Below are 20,437 nucleotides of genomic sequence, written 5' to 3'. Positions count from 1 at the left end.
GTGTAGTCCAAAAGATTCAGTACACTTCTTTGTTTACCACAGCAACAAACAACTCACCTCTTTTTTCTACACCTTATTAAAGATTACTGTCTTTATTAAGGTAAAATGTGGTTTCATCCATTTGTAATAAGCGACACACGTTTCTCAGTTATGTGATAGCTCTATTAGTTTGGTGCTAATAGATAACACAGTCGATTTAATAAGCAATGATTTGCTACACCTAGCAATGCACACTTTATCAAATTCAGACATCACAATTTCAGAGCATGAACAATCATACATGAAAGCTTGGATGATATATTTGTAGGCTTCAACATTTGAGTTGGTCTGCATTCAAATTATGCTTCCTAAAAATATTATCACCTGCACACAGTATCATTTAGTATCATTTAATATGCTGTTGTTTTAAATATCTACATATCATATTTATAATATTAATGGTGCACTGCTGCATTTTATTTATTTGAAGGTGGCCTTTTTTATATTTCATTAATTTTTTACAAAGTCAGAAGTTAAACAGAGCTGCAGGTGTAGGTTTTATTTAAAAAACCAACCTGCACAAACAAGTGTTTGTTAAACAGTTCTTAAAATTTAACTAAAAAACTAAAATTAATTAATTAAAAAAAACTTCTTGTTAAGAGATGTTATTATTCTTATATTATGTGTTTTATCCTCACTCTCTCTCTCCCTTCTGTTAATTAACCCACAACACAAACACCGGCACAGGCACGTGACTCTTTTTCTCCCCGGCTGTGTCCCAAAACGTTGGCTGCATCCTCCGGAGACCGCATTTGAAGGCCGATTACGTCACAGCCAGGCGACGAAGGCTGTCCCAATTCGTCGACTCCTTCAAATTCGGCCGACAAATGCGTCCTTCATTTCCCCGAATTTGAAGGATGGGTTGGGTGTGTCCTTCGTGGCCCACCATATCCCAGAATTCATAGCGAGGCCCAGCCAAATTTCAGCTGCCAACAATGGCGGCCGCTACTAAGTTTTAAAATTACTCTTATTAATCTTTCTGGGCCACAAAATAAACTTTTAACATATTTTAAGGCGAGAAAGTAACGGTGTAAATTACAAATATCTGCTTGGTTTATCAAGACATCGCATATTTGTGTGCCGACGTTTTCGGAGACGTCTGTCACCCCACCGGCTCGACAGCAAGCCGGGGGGGGGGGGGGGGGTTCAATGGTCACTCCAGCCGGCGAGAGCAGCGGACTCCCGGCTGCATCGTTTTCAGACCCCCACTCTTTCACTACTCAGGTTAAACATGATATATAAGTCACTTGGATAACTTAAAATGTAATTGTTTGCCTTTTTTCGGTGTTTTATTTGTTCTGGAGTGAATCGGTTTGGCTGAGATCAAAGTTATTAGATTATTAGATTATTAGATTAAATAAAGCTTTATTAATCCATCGGATGGGTTCCTCCGGGATTTTCACACAGCTCAATAAACGTTAAATGGTCGAGAATTTACGCCAGTGTCCTGTTATATTTTAAATAGCAAGGAGCAGACGGCCGAGTTTATTAAACGAGACAGCGGTGACGCAAATCTTAAGGCTAGACGTCCCATTTCACAGCCTCGCGCTTCCGGCCTTCTCGGTCTTTGAAGGACCCGGCCCAGGTAGACCGCGAAGGCCGGGTCCTCCGAAGGATGCAGCCGACGTTTTGTGACACAGCTAATGGCGGTAAAATGGCTCCTTTGAAGTTGCCGACCCTGCAGCTTCAGCAGCTAATCAGTGGTTCTAAAATGGTGGCTCATTACCTTACGACATAAAGACTGAGGCCGTTTTAACTGACTGATTTGTGAAGAGGAGAACTAACTTCAGCTTCCCTAAGAGACTCAGAAACACTAACACACCGAATGAACTAAATACAACACAGTAACTGTATTAAACAATCAAATGAATCATATTAATTTCACACTGGGCCTATAGCAGCTAGGCTAGGCGTTAGCGCTTAGGTTGTTAGGGCTAGCATACCAAACACTCCTTTTAAATACTAAAATTACAACGTTTCACTAAAAAAGCAGTCATTGTGTTACTTTAACATGACTTATACTTCGACTGGCTTTATAAGTCACTAACAACTGGGTAAATCACTATAACAGCTTATAGACATTTCATTTCAGAGAAGAGAGACAAAGAAGCAGAGCTTACCGGCAGGGATATAGCAGAGAGTGGGCGGAGATTCAGGAGTCAGCCAGAGACGTAAAAAAAGAGGCATTCACGGGTAGTGGGAAACTTCGCAATTACACAAAATTGACATTGAAAACGTGAAAAATATATGTAAATTTAAATATTATTATACTAGATTTTTTTGCAACAAAAAACAACTAGCAGAAATTTAATTCTATAAGTTTAATAAATGTTTCAAACAGGATTCTTTGAATTTGAAATAATGGTTAAAATACATAAATAAACATAAGGTCATTATGTTAAAATGTACTGTATTATGATAGATTTATTTAACTGACTGCAGTAATAAGAACAGTCTTCTTCTGAACACCAACGCCAAGGAGCTGGTGTTGGTGATCGCCTAAGCATCCTCACAGGACAGTGGCTGCAGAGGCTCATCTCACTCCACTGCAGGACTCAAGAGGTTCAGGAGGTCCCTTAACCCCACTGCCATAAGACTTTTTAACAGCGACTCCTGACATGTTCATTGCACATTTGTTTCTTTTATTCTAATACATATTGGTTGTAACCATATGAATTCTGAATTGCTTTAAAGCTGAAGCTGTCTGTAAAAACTAGCTGAAAAGTTGCAGAAATTGTAAAAACTTTGCAGAAGCAAAGGAACTTTGCTAAAATGTAATAACTTAGCAGAACTGCAATATCTTAGAGGAAACATAATACTTGGCAGAAATACAATAGCATAGCAGAACTTAGCAGAAATATTGTAACTTACCAGAAACATGATAACTTAGAAATAGTATGAAATAGTATGATTAAGCATAAATACTACATTTAGTAGAAATACTATGTTTTAGCACAAATACTATATTAAGCACAAATACTATAAAAGTAGAAATACTATAAAAGCAGACATACCTTAAAAAGTAGAAATACTATAATTTAGCAGAAATACTATATTAAGCAGAAATACTATATTAAGCAGAAATACTATATAAAGCACAAATACTATATTAAGCACAAATCCTATAAAAAGCAGAAACACTATAATTTAGCAGAAATACTATATTAAGCACAAATACTGTAAAAAGCAGAAATACTATATTAAGCACAAATCATATAAAAAGCAGAAATCCTATAAAAAGCAGAAATACTATAATTTAGCAGAAATACTATAATTTAGCAGAAATACTATAAAAAGCAGAAATACTATAATTTAGAAATACTATAACACAACACAGAAAGAGAGAGAAGCAAGCTTTTAGGTCAGTCAAGCAGCCTGGGAGCTGCTAAATTTGAATCCACCAATCAGAGAGGCTGTGTACTTTTCCCCGCCAAAACAGGTGCAGCCGTTTTTACACATGCAGCAGAGAGACAGGATTTTTGCAGGCCCCAATATGCAAATTTGAATGCCTGAGCCCTCAGATATGATTGGCTGGCTGGGAAGCCATGCAGGCTCTGATTTGTGAATTTGAATGTCTCAGTCCTCACAGAGGATTGGCTGCCTGGGGACCTGGCAGTAATATATAGAAATAGTATGATTAAGCATAAATACTACATTTAGTAGAAATACTATGTTTTAGCACAAATACTATAAAAAGCAGAAATATTATATTAAGCAGAAATACTATATTTTAGCAGAAATACTATATTAAGCACAAATACTATAATTTAGCAGAAATACTATAATTTAGCAGAAATACTATAAAAAAATCAGAAATACTATAATAAGCAGAAATACTATAATTTAGCAGAAATACTATATTAAGCACAAATCCTATTAAAAGCAGAAATACTATATTAAGCTCAAATACTATAAAAAGCAGAAATATTATAAAAAGCAGAAATACTATAATTTAGCAGAAATATTATAAAAAGCAGAAATACTATAATTTAGAAATACTATAACACACACAGAAAGAGAGAGAAGCAAGTTTTTAGGCCAGTCAAGCAGCCTGGGAGCTGCTAAATTTGAATCCACCAATCAGAGAGGCTGTCTACATTTTTCCCGCCAAAACAGCTGCAGCCGTTTTTACACACGCAGCAGAGAGACAGGATTTTGCAGTCTATTTCTCATTAGTGACGACTACCCTACAAACAAATGGGCATAATTTCCTAACCGTAGGGGCTAGAACGGTCATTCTTACACCGTTTTGTTCAGAAGAGATGGGGGAATCTTCAAGTGTTGACAATTTATCATTAAAATATGAATTATTAAAGATATTTGACTTGTAATGCACCATAACTGAGTAGAGGCTAAGCGAAAACTGCCTTGACTTGCCCTCAAACAGCGCTTTGTAACTCTAAATCTATTTGGAGTATCGATATCATTCTTTCACCGTAAGAGACAGCAGGCTTTGGTGAACAACCATGGAAATTTTCAGGTCTTTGTGGAAATCTATCAAAAAGATATGACGAGAGAAAAAAGTGGCTCATTTCCAGAGTTTGAAATCTGAAGAAATCTGAGCGAAGAACGAATTTCCTACCCTCAAACAAGTCTAATTCATGGCCAAATGGTAATAGGTGAGAAAAAACTTTTTAAATTGTGAGCGTCAGGAGTGTCTGAAGATATATTGGCACAAGCCTCATGTCTTGACTTCGCTTCGTTAAGGAGATATGGCGATTCGAATATGACTCTCATTACAGAAATCAAGCGGTGATTTTGAACAAACTCTCTATTGACTTTCTATGGAGAGTTTTCAGAGTTTGTGTTGGTCTGAGGAGATTTGCCAAAATTCTATAAATCCCACAACAATGATAGTGACAATTTCTGAAAGCCAGCAAAAATACCTACGTTTTGATGTATAATTTGTGGAAGTTGAGTAAAATTGAGCAAGTAGCAAGAAGTTGTTCGGACATGAAGAGAAGACTGCGAAACTTACAGTACCACACTGAAAGCCAAGTGCATAGCAACCATAACAACGCATGTATTTTGTGAAAAATCACAATTTGCAACTCTAAACTTAAGAGGGATAAGATGAAAACGGTAACAGATATGAAAAAGTTGAAATATACATGAATAGCCCAATGATTTGTGAACATTTTAAAATTTGAATGGTTGTTCTACGTGAAAGTATGAGGAAGTAGTTAAGTTTCAAAAACAAGCAAAATTTAGCAGAATTTTGGAAGTTTTACATTAATTTCAATGGGACAAAAAATTGCATAAAAAGCTTAATATTTTAAAAAGTATAATAGCAAAAAATACCAAAAGATATTGCGCAAATTAGCAGAAATAGCAGAATAGTTTAAAATTTGAATGGTGAAAATAGCATAAAAATTGTGGAAGTAGTTCTACGGCGAAAAACGTACGGAAGCAACTTGAAGAATAATAATAATAAAGAATAAAGAGAAACAGGAACTCAATAGTGTGGATGCCTTAAAGCATCCACACAATAAAGAATAAAGAGAAACAGGAAAACAATAGTGTGGATGCCTTAAAGCATCCACACAATAATAAAGAATAAAGAGAAACAGGAAAACAATAGTGTGGATGCCTTAAAGCATCCACACAACTAGAAAAATTTGCATTTCCTGCGAAAATGCAGTGTGGATGCTTTAAAGCTGAAGCTGTCTGCAAAAACTAGCTGAAAAAGCTGAAAAGTTGCAGAAATTGTAAAAACTTTGCAGAAGCAAAGGAACTTTGCTAAAAAGTAATAACTTAGGAGAACTGCAATATCTTAGAGGAAACATAATACTTGGCAGAAATACAATAGCATAGCAGAACTTGGCAGAAATATTGTAACTTAGCAGAAACATGATAACTTCTCAAATATACAAGAATTTAGGAGAAATAGTATAAGATAACAGAAAGAATATATTTAGCCAAAAATACTTAAACATTACGGAAACACTATGATTTAGAAAAATAGTACAACATAGCAGAAATACTGTGATTTACCAGAGACACTGTGATGAACTATGAATATTGTAATTTTAAATGAATACTATGTTTTAGCACAAATACTATAATTTGACAGAAATACTATCATTTGGCAGAAATACTATGTTTCAGCACAAATACTCTGGTTTAACACAAATATTATAACATAGCAGAAATACAATTATATAGCAGAAATGCTATATTTAGAAAGAGAAATATAATATAGAAATACTGTAATCAGCACATATACTGTAACATGACAGAAATTCCTCCACTTAGTAGTAATACTATAACATAAAACAACTGTTATGATTTGGCACAAAAACCATGATTTGGCAAAAAAGCTGCTAAAATCATAAAAGTTTGCTGAATTATAATAAATGATGAATATGAATTACTTGTCTGTGATAGTGTATTAATTTGTAGGGCAAAAAAAATGTTGACCAAGGTTGAATCGAACCCACGACCTTTTGGTTGCAGACCCGTGTCATTACCAACTGCGCCACTGGGAAAGAGAGCAGGTGACTGGAAAACAGGGTGATGAGCAGTCAGAATTAGCTCGCGGTGAGAGGCGAAAAACGCCGTTTTTTGGAGTTACAAAACGCCGTGTAACTCAAAAACTAGGTGGACTAGAAACATAATTCTTGTACTGGGTGAATCAGCGGACTTTGGTGTACTTTGACTGCGATTTTCATAGCTCTTTGTACAACCGTCGCGGAGATATGACGAGAGAAGAAACGGCTTCATTTTCGGAGTTTGAAAACTGAGAGGAGGACAGATTTCCACCCCTCAAAAAACGTAATTTCTGACTCAACGGTAAGATGACTGTAAAAACTGCTCCGATCGTGAGTGTCAGCAGTGTCTGAAGATGAATTGGCACAAGCCTCATGTCTTAACTTTGCTTTGTTAAGGAGATATGACGATTTGAAAATGCCTCTCATTGGAGAGTCCCAGCGCTGATTTTGAACAGACTCCCCATTGACTTTCTATGGAGAGTTTTAAGACTTTGTGTTGCTCTGAGGCGATTTGATAAAAATCTGTAACTTCCACAACAGTGATAGTGACATTTTCTGAAAGCCAGCAAAAATACCTACGTTTTGATGTATAATTTGTGGAGGTTGAGTGAAAATTGAGTGAGTAGCAAGAAGTTGTTCGGACATGAAGAGAAACTTCAGGAAGCACCAGCTCTCACTCGGAGTTAATTGCATAGCAACCATAACAACGCATGTATTTTCTGAAAAATCACAAAGCTGCAACTGAAAACTTAAAGAGGCATTAAATGAAAACGGTAACAGATATGAAAAAGCTGAATCACACAGGAAAAGCCCAATCATTTGAGAACATTTTAAAGTTTGAATGGAGTTCCTAGGTGAAAGTATGAGCATGTAGTTAAGTTTCAAAAACAAGCAAGTTTTAGCAGAATTGTGGAAGTTTTCCATTCATTTCAATGGGACAAAAAAAAGGAAAAAAGTGTAATATTTTAAAAAGTATAATAGTAATAAACACCAAAAGATATAGCTGGAATTAGCAGAAATAGCAGAACAGTTTAGAGTTTGAACTGAGAAAATCGGCTGAAAACTGAAGGAGTAGTTAAGTGCCGAAAAACACGAGCAACTTGAAAAAGAATAAAGTTTAAAGAGAAACAGGAACTCAATAGTGTGGATGCCTTTGAGGGCATCCACACAATAATAATAAAGAATAAAGAGAAACAGGAAAACAATAGTGTGGATGCCTTAAAGCATCCACACAATAATAATAAAGAACTAGAAAAATTTGCATTTCCTGCGAAAATGCTGTGTGGATGCCTTAACGCTGAAGATGTCTGCTGAAAAAAGCTGAAAAAGTTGAAAGGTGGTGAGGAGGTGAAAAGGCTGAAAACTTTGCAGAAAAGAGGTGAATAAGCAGAATTTGTGCTGAAAAGAGGTGAAAATTCTGCTGAAAAGAGTTCAATCAGCAGAATTTCTGCTGAAAAGAGGTTTTTGCTGAAAACAGCTGAAAAAGCTGGGATTTGTGCTCAAAAGTGGTGAAAAAATTAAAAATTCTGCTGAAAAGAGATGAATCAGCAGAATTTGTGCTCAAAAGAGTTTTTTCTGAAAACAGCTGAGATTTGTGCTAATAAGAGGTGAAAAGGCCGAAATTTTTGTAGAAGAGGTGAATAAGCAGAATTTGCGCATGCAAGCAGGGAACATGTGCGGCAACTGTCACAGGTAGGATTCGAACCTCCGGGTCTCATGGCAGCTGCTCAACCCTCTGAGCCAAATGAGTTCTGGTCACAAGCAAAGATATGATAAGAAGAAAAATGTGCACTGTGGAGCAGAAGCTTAAATTAGCAGAAAAGAGGTGAAGAGGAAGAACTACTTTGTTGTGAAATGAGGTAAAGAGACTGAAATTTGTGCTTAAAACAAGTGAAAAAGCTGAACTCTGAAATTCTTCTGAAAGAGCAGAAGAGGCTGACATTTTTCAGCTACTCATTGAGCCAAACTGGTTCTCACGTAACAGAAAAACGGTGAAAAAGCTTAAAATTCTAATAAAAACAGCAGAAGAGGCTGAGATTTGTGCTGATAAGAGGTGAAAATGCTGAACCAATCAGAGGTACTGCTTCTGTCTGCTTCATCAGGCTGTGTACTTGTATGTATTTCTGCCATGGAGCGTTAACAAGAATCTGAGGTCCATATTAGAAAAACTGCCAAAATCATAAAACTTTGCGGAATTGTAATAAATTATGAATATGAATTACAGGTCTGTGATAGTGTATCAATTTGTAGTGAAAAAAAATGTTGAACAAGGTGGAATCGAACCCACGACCTTCGGTCTGAAGATCCGTTTCATTACCAATTGCGCCACTGGCAAAGAGAGCGGGCGCATGGAAAATAGGGTGATGAGCAGTCAGAATTAGATCGCGGTGAGAGGCGAAAAACGCCATTTTTTGGAGTTACAAAACGTCGTGTAACTCAAAAACTAGGTGGGATAGAAGCATAATTCTTGCACTGGGTGAATCAGCGGACTTTGGTGTACTTTGACTGCGATTTTCATTGCTCTTTGTACAACCGTCGCGGAGATATGACGAGAGAAGAAACGGCTTCATTTTCGGAGTTTGAAAACTGAGAGGAGGACAGATTTCCACCCCTCAAACAAACGTAATTTATGACTCAACGGTAAGATGACTGTAAAAACTGCTCTGATCGTGAGTGTCAGCAGTGTCTGAAGATGAATTGGCACAAGCCTCATGTCTTAACTTTCCTTTGTTAAGGAGATATGACGATTTGAAAATGCCTCTCATTGGAGAGTCCCAGCGCTGATTTTGAACAGACTCCCCATTGACTTTCTATGGAGAGTTTTAAGACTTTGTGTTGCTCTGAGGCGATTTGATAAAAATCTGTAACTTCCACAACAGTGATAGTGACATTTTCTGAAAGCCAGCAAAAATACCTACGTTTTGATGTATAATTTGTGGAGGTTGAGTGAAAATTGAGTGAGTAGCAAGAAGTTGTTCGGACATGAAGAGAAACTTCAGGAAGCACCAGCTCTCACTCGGAGTTAATTGCATAGCAACCATAACAACGCATGTATTTTCTGAAAAATCACAAAGCTGCAACTGAAAACTTAAAGAGGCATTAAATGAAAACGGTAACAGATATGAAAAAGCTGAATCACACAGGAAAAGCCCAATCATTTGAGAACATTTTAAAGTTTGAATGGAGTTCCTAGGTGAAAGTATGAGGAAGTAGTTAAGTTTGAAAAACAAGCAAGTTTTAGCAGAATTGTGGAAGTTTTCCATTCATTTCAATGGGACAAAAAAAAGGAAAAAAGTGTAATATTTTAAAAAGTATAATGGTAATAAACACCAAAAGATATAGCTGGAATTAGCAGAAATAGCAGAACAGTTTAGAGTTTGAATGGAGAAAATCGGCTGAAAACTGAAGGAGTAGTTAAGTGCCGAAAAACGCGAGCAACTTGAAAAAGAATAAAGTTTAAAGAGAAACAGGAACTCAATAGTGTGGATGCCTTTGAGGGCATCCACACAATAAAGAGAAACAGGAAAACAATAGTGTGGATGCCTTAAAGCATCCACACAATAAAGAGAAACAGGAACTCAATAGTGTGGATGCCCTTGAGGGCATCCACACAATAAAGAATAAAGAGAAACAGGAAAACAATAGTGTGGATGCCTTAAAGCATCCACACAATAATAAAGAATAAAGAGAAACAGGAAAACAATAGTGTGGATGCCTTAAAGCATCCACACAATAATAAAGAATAAAGAGAAACAGGAAAACAATAGTGTGGATGCCTTAAAGCATCCACACAATAAAGAATAAAGAGAAACAGGAACTCAATAGTGTGAATGCCTACAGCATTCACATAATAAAGAGAAACAGGAAAATAATAGTGTGGATGCCTTAAAGCATCCACACAATAAAGAATAAAGAGAAACAGGAACTCTATAGTGTGAATGCCTACAGCATTCACACAATTATTACAAATAAATTATTACAAAATATTAAAAAAAGAATATAAAAATGAAGGCAACTTTGCCTTTGGTAGAATGTATACCATGCATGAAAAAATCTTTACTGCAGATACTAATTTTACTAATTTAATAATACTAATTTTGTGTTGTAAGATTTATGACTTTCATGCTTTCATAGTGGTACTTGGGAGAGCTTGACATTTTATCAGGTGGTACACACTGTAAAACGTTTGAGAAACACTGATAAGTGTATGTGTCCTTTTGGAAAAAGGACACATACACACAAAGGAAACAAGCTTAAAACACTTGTAGAATATAAACAGAGCACTCTGCTTCTCTTTACAGCTCCTCACTCCACCAGGGCTGTTTGGCACTTTCTGATAGTGCGCAAATGTGGTGCACACAGATAACTGGACGGTCCAAAAGTTGGCCTACCTATTACTGGCTGAGGTTTTAGTAGAGTTGTGGCTGAACCACATAAAAATATATCATTAATTTTAATCTCCCCAATCAATGATAATGTTATGTTGGAATGTTGTTAAAGAGGGTCAAAAATGTTTCAACCCAGTTTGTTTTGCAGATTCTGTATAGCAGCTTTAATATAGGGAGAACACAACTTCCAGATTGTGTGAGTAAAATCAGGTTTTTCCTCTTTGTCAGTTTAACAGTTTCTGTTGTGCCTGTCTCTGTTCCCTGTCTGTTTTCTTACCTGGTTCTTCCTGACCTTGTACTTTCTCCTCATGTTCCCATCTTTCCTCTCTCCCTCTTTGGACTGACAATCATACACAAATAGATTGTATTCAATTAGATAAAAAATTACATTAATATGAAATAAATTCTATTAAGACCGCTAACAAAAAGTCCTCTCTCAGTGTACTTTCAACCAAAAGATTGACGGATCATTTGATACACACACACACACACACACACACACACACAACAGGAGTTATAAGGTTAATGGGCATTCAGTCAGTTAGTATCCATTTCAAACAGGACAGTGGTAACCAACAGTAGGCTGCGGACAATTTAAAGTTTTAGATTTTAAATAGGCTGTATACATTTCAATGGGAGCAACAGGACGGTCAAATGTCGCTGAATTTACTACAGAGCAGGACAGATTGTAGGGTAGCAAACATTGTCGGAAAACACGCTTTCAGCACTGCAGGTTACTTGGTGTAATGTTTTTCAGCTAAAAAGAAACATGGTCTGACTCCTACCTAACTATATAAAGATTAACTGAAGGTTAAATTCAGCTAATACATCCTGTTTTAAGCCAGGCACTTACACCTCCGCTCCGCTGCGTCTCAGCCACCATCGCTCTGGCAGCAAGAGCGCTAGAGCCAGAGCTGGGGAGAGGCGAACTGGAACAAACCATTTTGGGAGGGGGGGAGGGGGTTATCTATACTCTTGTTGTTAAAATGTTACGTCTCAAACAAGTACAGTACTGTATGCTTTTTATATTTTTAGCAGTGTGTCACACAAACAGCAAATATTGTAAAAAAAAAAAAAAAAAGTAGGAAATCTTTGCGGGTGCTTTGATTCATTTTGCTGAAGCACCCCCAAAAATGGGCTAAAATTGCCCCTGTCTGTACCCTGACCTCAGTTTCCATTTTACATTTTTTTGAAACCTGGTTGTGTTGCTTATAACCGTATCATGATAATAATCCAGTGTATTTCACTGGATTATTGACGAAGTTCACAAAAGAATACTCTGCATTATAGATGCATGTTGCACATAATTATGACCATTAACCAATCTATTTAGAAGAAATATATTACACAAAAAATGTGAAAAGTATAAATTTCTTTTTTTGATGTAGATTCATTCTTCGGAAACCTCTGTGGTTCATCTGTGAAAAGAAATTTTAAGATCTTGTCATATTCCTGTACCTGAGAACATCAAGTCTCCAGTGTGAATCCTTTACTCCAGCCCATAGCTGTTCCACTCCTAAGTGTCCTGGATGATTGTAACTCAGATCCAGTTCTCTCAGGTGAGACGGGTTAGAACTAAGAGCTGAGGCCAGAGAAGCAAACCCTTCGTCTGTGATCAGACAACCTGATAGACTAGAGTTAATACAAATAAAATTCAACCAGAAAGTAAAGAAAACCCTACACTTATTGACCATCTGCACCATTGGATGAACATTAAGATTGATTTAAGACAGTTGTATTCTGACCTCAGAGTTTCCATTTTACAGTGTGGACTTTTTAGTCCACAGCAGCTTGACTCCTAAATCCAGCAGATTCTTGTTGCTCAGGTCCAGATTTCATAGATGAGAATGATTGGAGCTAATGGCTGAAGCTAAACAACCACAGCCTTCATTTGTGACCTGACAACCTGACAAACTGGATCTTTGAGATTGTTGTTGCTTAGCTTTCTCAAATGGGATGAGTTGGAATGAATAGCTGAGGCCAAAGGAGCGCAACCTTTTTCTGTTACCAGACAACCTGACAGACTGAGATTGAATCATGATTAAATCACACAACATTAAAGAAAAACCTTTAAAATAAGTCAAAATCTAAACATTAATTAATTGTATCCTTACCGGAGTGTTTCTAGTTTGCAGTGAAGACTCTGCACCTCTTGGACCCTTTTGGCTGCTGTGATATTGATGCCACACTCTATCAGGTCTGATTCATAGAAGATCAGGTTTCCTTTCTGCAGCTGATCAAAAGCAATTTTCCCTAGAGACTCGATCATCTTCCGACTCTTTTTATTTCAGTGTGGATCTGTTTCAGCTCCTTCTTCATACTTCACATTATTCACTTTGGCCTGAACCACCAGGAAGTGGGTGTACATTTCAGTCAGGGTCTTGGGTAGCTTCCTCCCTCTCTGGTTTTCAGCACATCCTCCAGAACTGTAGCTGTGATCCAGCAGAAGACTGGGATGTGGCACATGATGTGCAGGCTTCGTGATGTCTTGATGTGGGAGATGATCATGCTGGATTTTTCTTCATCTCTGAATCTCTGCTTAAAGTACTCCTCCTTCTGTGGGTCAGTGAATCCTCTGACCTCTGTCACCATGTCAACACAGTCAGGAGGGATCTGATTGGCTACAGAAGGAAGCAGGTTTCTCCTGATGAGGTTTATCAGCAGCACATCCACTGAGGTGGACTCTGTAACATCAGTCAGGGTCTCAGTTTTGTGGAAGTCCAGAGGAAGTCGACACTCATCCAGACCATCAAAGATGAACAAAGCCTGGAAGTCTTCAAAGCTGCCACTATCTTCTTCTTTGGATTCAGGAAAGAAGTTATGAACAAGTTCCACCAAGCTGAACTTTTTCTCTTTCAGCACATTCAGCTCTCTGAAAGTGAATGGAAACATGAACTGGATATCCTGGTTGGATTTGACTTCAGCCCAGTCCAGAGTGAACTTCTGTGTTAGGACTGTTTTCCCAATGCCAGCCACTCCACTTGTCAGCACTGTTCTGATTGGCTTATCTTTAACAGGTGAGGTTTTAAAGATGTCTTCTTGTCTGATTGTTGTTTCTGGTCTGTCTGGTTTCCTGGATGCTGTTTCAATCTGTCTGACCTTATGTTCATTATTAACCTGTGCAGTCCCTCCCTCTGTGATGTACAGCTCTGTGTAGATCTGATTCAGAAGAGTTGCATTTCCTGCTTTAGCAATTCCCTCAAAAACACACTGGAACCTGTTCTTTAGGTTAGCCTTGACTTGACGCTGGCACTTTGCAGTCTGAGTTCCTACAAAATAAAAACAATGACAAGTTAATAAAGCTTAATAAAAGGTCAACTTTTTTTTAAAAACACAGTCCATTAAATCTTTTCAGCCCATCAGTTGCAAATCAACAGTTTCTGCCAGAAAACGTCATAGATGTGATGGAGATGCGTAGAATTTATACAAACAGAGTTTGAAATGTCAACTTTTTCTGTTGCTTCTTTTTCTGCTTTCCATTGTGTTAAAATTCTCTTACTGCGCTGCAGACGGTCAGCCAACTCTTGCTGCTTCATTTGCTTCTGGAAATCCACTGTAATTCTCAGAAATGACTCGCTGGTACTCTTCCTCTCCTCCTCGTCAGATTCCAACACCTCCTCATTTTCCTTCAGATCCTCTGCATTTTTGGGGTAACCTGCACTCAGAATGTTCTGGATCTTTTTCAGCTCATTCTTCACAAAACGGAAAATGTTTTCCTCCAACATCTGGAACCCAGAAAAATGTTGTTTAACTTCAGTTGAGACTGATGAGAAATGTACGCCTTTGTAATAATACACTACAGTTAATGTGCCAGAATTTATTCGTTGCTTCCATTCATCCTCCCTCTTCCGCTTATCTGAGTCACAGAGGAGCTGGAGCTGATTCCATGAGGTGAGAGGCAGTGTGTGCCTTGATCCAGGGCTAACTCAGAGAGACAGATAACATTCACACTTATTGGCAATTTAGAATAAAATTAACCTAACCCCAACAACTGCATGTCTTTGAACTGTGGGAGAAAGCCAGAGCACCCAGAGACAAACACAGGGAAAACTTCACACAGAAAGCCGCTGGCCAGATAGTGGAACAGTGCTACCACCACACTGAACTGCTGAAGTTATAATAAAAATAAAATCAAATAAATTATTTATATTTATATACAGGCATAACTAAACAATGTACCCAGTTGTCACGGCCTGGGTCTAGGGGTCCAAGGCTCATGTATTTATTGTGTTCTGTTATCTCTCTCCTGTTACTCAGTCTCTCTGTGTGTGTTTGTGTGTGTGTTATTTACATCCGCTTAAATAACATACACACGTTTTGGTTTGCTGGAGGAATTATTCCTGCGCTGGAGGCAGCCACACCTGTCGCTCGATATCCGTGGCCAGCTGATTACCGTTGTAAGGAGCAGTGGCTTTAAGAGGGTGGCTGAGCTCCTGTCGGCGTCAAACCCATTAAGTACAGCCATTGACTAATGTGTGTTAAAGACCTCGCTATAGTGGATTATTCTGCTGAGCTGTGTTTTTTTGTGTGCCACCACGAGTTGGGAGCGGAATGCGTCTATTGTTATGGAGGGAAGTCACGGTTTGGAACTGGGGTTTTGGAACATAATAAAATAAAGTTTCATTACTTTACTTCTAGAAAACAATCGAGACTTCCACTCACCATAAATACGTAGTCCAGATGTGTTTGATGGTGCAGGACCTGAAAACGCTACATCCATGTATGTACCGGCTCACTCCTGGTGGCCGATTGGCGGGGCCTGGCGCCTGTGGCCCGGCTGGGCCCCTTCCGGGGGATGGGATGCCCTCAGGCCTCTGGCCTCTGGGCCTGAAGCTCGGTCCTCTCTGGCACAGCTGGCTGCCGGCAGAGCCCACGGGCACGCCACTGCAACCCCCTCTGGCCTCTGCTCCGTAGCTGCTGGGTGACCTCTCGTTTGGGGCTCTACTCAGCTCTTCCCAGGAGGGTGGCATGGTTCTCCCCTTTTGGTGGTCCTCCTCGGGTCCTTGTACTCTGGGGCCTCTGGATATCTGGGGCCTGGATCTCCTCCATACCTACTTCATACTCTGGGGGATGGGGCTATGGCTCCCCACACTCCCTAGCAGATCGTTACATGGAGAAACCTTTGGAATACAAGCATGCTGATCCACACAGGTATGCACACAGGTGTACACACGGGTGTTCACAGATGCGGACTACACCTTTCTTGGCTGCTGCCTCAAAGCACATTGTGCGCTGTCTATCTTGCGTGCTGCACAATATCATATAATATTTAGTATCTACTGATATCTACTGCTAGCTAGTTTATTGTGATGGTGCTGTTTTTATTATGTTGCTCTTTTTTTGTTTGCTTTCTCTTCTGTTTTTTTTCTCCATACAGGTGATCCAGGTGTTTTGTTTGTTTTTCTTTCTTTCTTCCCCTCTTTCTCACCATCTCTTCTCCCCTCTGTTTTTCTTTCTCTCCCTCTCTTTCTTTCATTCTTTCTCCCTGTCCTATCCCCCAGTCATGTCTGTCCCGTTTGTAGCAACCAAAAATAAAATAAGTACATAATTATAATAAAGGTCAATCGAATGGACCAATATGGCAAGGCCATGATGATCCACTTGGTAAAATAAATCCGCTTGGCATCTTTCTTGGCCTTAAGACAACAATTCTGATGGCTAAAGATCCAAACGGGACACACACACAAAAAAAAAATCAACAAAACTAAATTTATGAGATATGTAGGATTCAAACAAAAACAGAGGATTTTCCTTTACACCAGTGGTGCGTCTGAGTTTGTAATTTCGGATCAGTTGTGTGTGCTGTACTGAGGACGAGCAGGACAAGCACAGAGAGGAGTCCACTGTCAATGGCCATAAAACGATGATTTGTAACCTTCACTATAGCTGTTTTAGTGCTATGATGAATAAATCCTCAAAGGCATAATGCTCCTCTAGATCATCATCCAGCTGCTTGACAACTACTCTTTGGAGAATCTTTGAAATAAAAAGAAGGTTAGAAATTGTTTGGAGACATTATCTTAATGTTTTTAAGTATAGATCGCATCCAAATATCCGGAGACTCAGACTCAGTTCACGCTTTACACTAACATTTTTAGCCTTGAAGGAGATATGCAGTCGTGCACTGCTCTTGCCTTTGTAAAGAAAATTGTAGCTTGTTCTTGAAAGGTGCTACTGTTTTTAAATAAAGATATTATTATAAAAAAAAAAAAGAAAAAAGAAAAATTAGGGACAGACAGCGATGGAAACTCTAAAAGCAGACGCTGAAGAGCAACATCCGGAGGTCACTACATTAGCCCGAATCAGGGGCTCGGTGGCCCGAGTAAAACAGGGTAGCAAAGAAAACGAGAGAGCATCAATTAAACGTCTGTTAGAAACATCGACAAGCAGTCCATGGGCACACAGAAAATCAGCACCTAAGATAGGTACAGAGCTACAACAAAGTTCCACTGGAAATCCCAGCCATGAAAACAAACAGTCACCAACCTTTCCCCAACCGTTGTGATGGGAGAGCCATTAGCTGCAATGAGCTGCGGCCCGCAGTTCGCTGCTAGACTGTCGGCAGCGGTCGGGGGAAGGAGGCTCTTCTGGGAGCCGGAGTCCATGAGAAAACGTCTCCCAGATACCCCATAGCCCTAAAGAATGTAGCCTCATGGGCAGTCTAGTCCGTGCTGTAGGGAGAAGGGACTACCATACCCGTTATGTGTCTGTGAGCGAGGGAGGGAGAAAAAGGAGAGTCGAAAAGTACGAGTTGTCACTGAGCAGAAACAGGAGCTGGAAGCATGTAAATATAATAATAACCACTGCAGCCAAAAAGAGTGCCTGACGAGCCCAGTTGTAAGTAAGCTATTAAGACTCGACTTTACACTGTGTTCTTGTTTTCCTCTGAAACAATAAGTTCTGTTGGAGCAGCCTTTCAACGCCTCTCTCTGTGTCTCGCTAGCAAAGTTGACCCAGACTTTGGGTTCCTTTACTATGGCTCGGAGCCACGAACCTGTTTTATATATGCGCAAAATAGTTTTCTATACGAGATCGCTGCAAAAAGTGCAGCCTTACCTAATGTCCACCCTACTGTTACTCATTTTATATTAAGATTTACAAATCTAGTTGCTATTGGTATGGTGAGTAACCTTCAGTAATAGTAATAAATTACATGGCAATATTACATTCATGTAGTTATAAAAAACTTGATAATATATTAAGTAATCCAAAGCATTCAGAATACGTTACTCTGACAGAGTAACGTAACAGAATACATTACAAAATACATTTTGGGGCATGTATTCTGTAATCTGTAGTGGAATACATTTTAAAAGTAACCTTCCAAACACTGTTTGTGAGTTGTCACGCTCACAAGATTTTCACAAAACCTGACCTCTGACATGACCGTACTGAATCCTAAATCATTTCAAAACAGAAATAAAATCTCAAAGATATTCAGTATTTGAACGCATCTCAGCATTTAGTAAAACTGAAATAAATTTGCATATATATACTGTGCACAGTGGCTTTACCAATAACTATGTATGACAGACAGTACAAACGACAGGACAGACACACAAAAAAGATAGTAATTACAATTGTCACGGTCCTGGGTCGGTTCGACCCAGCATTTTGAGTTTCTTATGTTTTGGTTTATTTTTGCATTGTGGATTAGTTCTTATTCTCTGGTGATACTGTTTTGATTATAATTATATTCTGATTCTTTAGTTATCCGATGATGATGATGTTGATGATGATGACGATGATGATTATTTCTGGTTTAGGTTTTGTTATCTTGCCCTCATGTTTGGTTTAGGTTGCCTGTGCTTATTCTTCTCTGCCCGTATGTCCCTCTGTCTGTCCATGACGTCATTATGCCTGTTTACGAGTCTGTGTCGCTGTCTGTTGTGTGCTTCCTGTTTTATTTTATAGGTCTGTGTCCTATGTCAGTGCGTTCAGCTTTGTGCTCTCCCTGTCTCATCAGTGTAATCAGCGTCAGCCGTGCCTCCCAGCTGTTTCCTCTTCGCTCCGTTCACCTCTTGTATTTAGTGTCTGTGTCTTCCCCTACTCTGTGTCGCGTCGTTAACATCTGTTCACCCTCGCTTCCTCTGTGTGTTCCGTTTGCCAGCCAGCCTACCTGCCTAGTTATTCTGTTCTTCCAGTTTAGTTAGTGTTTTTCTGTTCTGCTTCTTACCAGCAATAAAGCTGTGTGTTTTGAGTTACTTCCGCCTCAGTGAGTCCTGCATTTTGGGTCCTCTCTTCCTGCCTGCCTACACACAGACATGACAACAATAAACATTTAATATAAAATTTAATGGAAAAGAAAAAAGGGAATGCTCAGACATCCAGTCATCATTTGACCTCAGATTATCAGAAACCCTATAAAAACATTTCTGGAAGAACCTGTTATAACATGTTATAGTTACACCAAAATCTCTGTAGGAGGAGAATATTATGAAAAACAATGTGCTGCCGATACTGCAGTACCATTATTTGATGTGATAAGAGACTGTAAGGCATGTATGACACTTGACTTCGGTTACTATGACTGGTTATTCTGCCAACAGAAAAAATACAGTTTGACCGTCCTTAATGCCTGGGCCACGTGATGACACTTTATCATTTATGAACATATGCATTATGCATTATTATCAACATACACACGCACACACACGCATTGACATGACATCATCAAATTTCAATGCCGTTCCATTCACTGATTTTCTATGTTGATAATTTCGTACATTAAAACATCTCTGCCCTTTAAAATAAAATTTGAACAGTCAAATATCTCTACATGATTCTCTTCTTAGCTGGTCTAAGCAGCTGCAGTCAGTCAGCAGTGGGAACATGTTTCCACTCATGCGGAAACGCTCCCTCCTACACAGAACACAGAGACACTGAAGACCCATACCACACTTCAAAACCAGGATAAAGAGGTTCGGTGAATGTGGTGTTGAAGGTGTGGAGGTGGACGAGTTTGTCAGAGGAGACTCTGTAGAAGGACAGAGTGCCTGCAGGACAGTCCACATACACTGCTACTCTGTTAGAGACGGAGGAGGGTAGGGCCAAATCTACGTCCTTCCTAAAGTTGTTGTGACAAGCACGGTAACCATCTTCACAACAGTTCAGACTCCAAGACTGATCGTTGGATCCAAGCTTGCAGTCAAATCTGCCTGGATGATCAGGATATGGCGGCACCGCTCTCACATGTGTCACCCTCCTGTTGTTGTCAGACAGTTTGAGGTTTCTGTGCGCTGTATTTCGGTCCAGTTCAAGTTTGCAGAAGTCTAACAGAGAAAGTAAAATGTAATAGCAAAGAAATTACAAGTTTCTTTGCTATTACATTTAGCAAAGAAACTTTGCTAAATGTAAGATCTTAATTCTTGCACAGTCAAGCACGAACAGAAGATCAGTTCCACAATTGGTGCCCCTTCAGAGTGCCAGCAGAATGAAAACCTTTGAGAGTAAGCTGAATTATCTAATCAGCTCCTCACTTGCATCTTAAGTGATTTAGGCATTTGAATTTAATAAGAG

General features: G+C 38.8%; 1 protein-coding gene across 1 annotated transcript; it reads right to left on the bottom strand.

The window, feature by feature from the left end:
* Nucleotides 1-5,973: 5,973 nt before the first annotated feature.
* LOC146502193 (NLR family CARD domain-containing protein 3-like) lies at nt 5,974-17,523 on the bottom strand. The gene is made up of 4 exons (XM_085133337.1): nt 17,416-17,523; nt 15,280-15,351; nt 14,418-14,643; nt 5,974-14,223 (listed from the first exon to the last, which is right to left on the bottom strand). The coding sequence occupies exons 1-4, from the start codon at nt 17,521-17,523 to the stop codon at nt 13,292-13,294; spliced, it is 1,338 nt and encodes a 445-aa protein (XP_084989463.1). The 3' UTR covers nt 5,974-13,291.
* Nucleotides 17,524-20,437: the final 2,914 nt, after the last annotated feature.

The sequence above is a fragment of the Neolamprologus multifasciatus genome, chromosome 15 (genome assembly GCF_963576455.1).
Source record: "Neolamprologus multifasciatus chromosome 15, fNeoMul1.2, whole genome shotgun sequence".
NCBI classification, from domain to species: domain Eukaryota; kingdom Metazoa; phylum Chordata; class Actinopteri; order Cichliformes; family Cichlidae; genus Neolamprologus; species Neolamprologus multifasciatus.
Note: the sequence above shows the minus strand (reverse complement) of the source record. Positions and strands in the feature narration are given on the sequence as shown.

Coding starts and splice junctions, on each gene's coding strand:
- LOC146502193 (XM_085133337.1), bottom strand. CDS start 17,523: ATGGACTCCGGCTCCCAGAAGAGCCTCCTTCCCCCGACCGCTGCCGAC. Junction 14,644..15,279: donor CCACGGATATCGAGCGACAG/GTGTGGCTGCCT, acceptor TCTGGGTTCCAG/ATGTTGGAGGAAAACATTTT. Junction 14,224..14,417: donor GGCTGACCGTCTGCAGCGCA/GTAAGAGAATTT, acceptor TGACCTTTTATT/AAGCTTTATTAACTTGTCAT.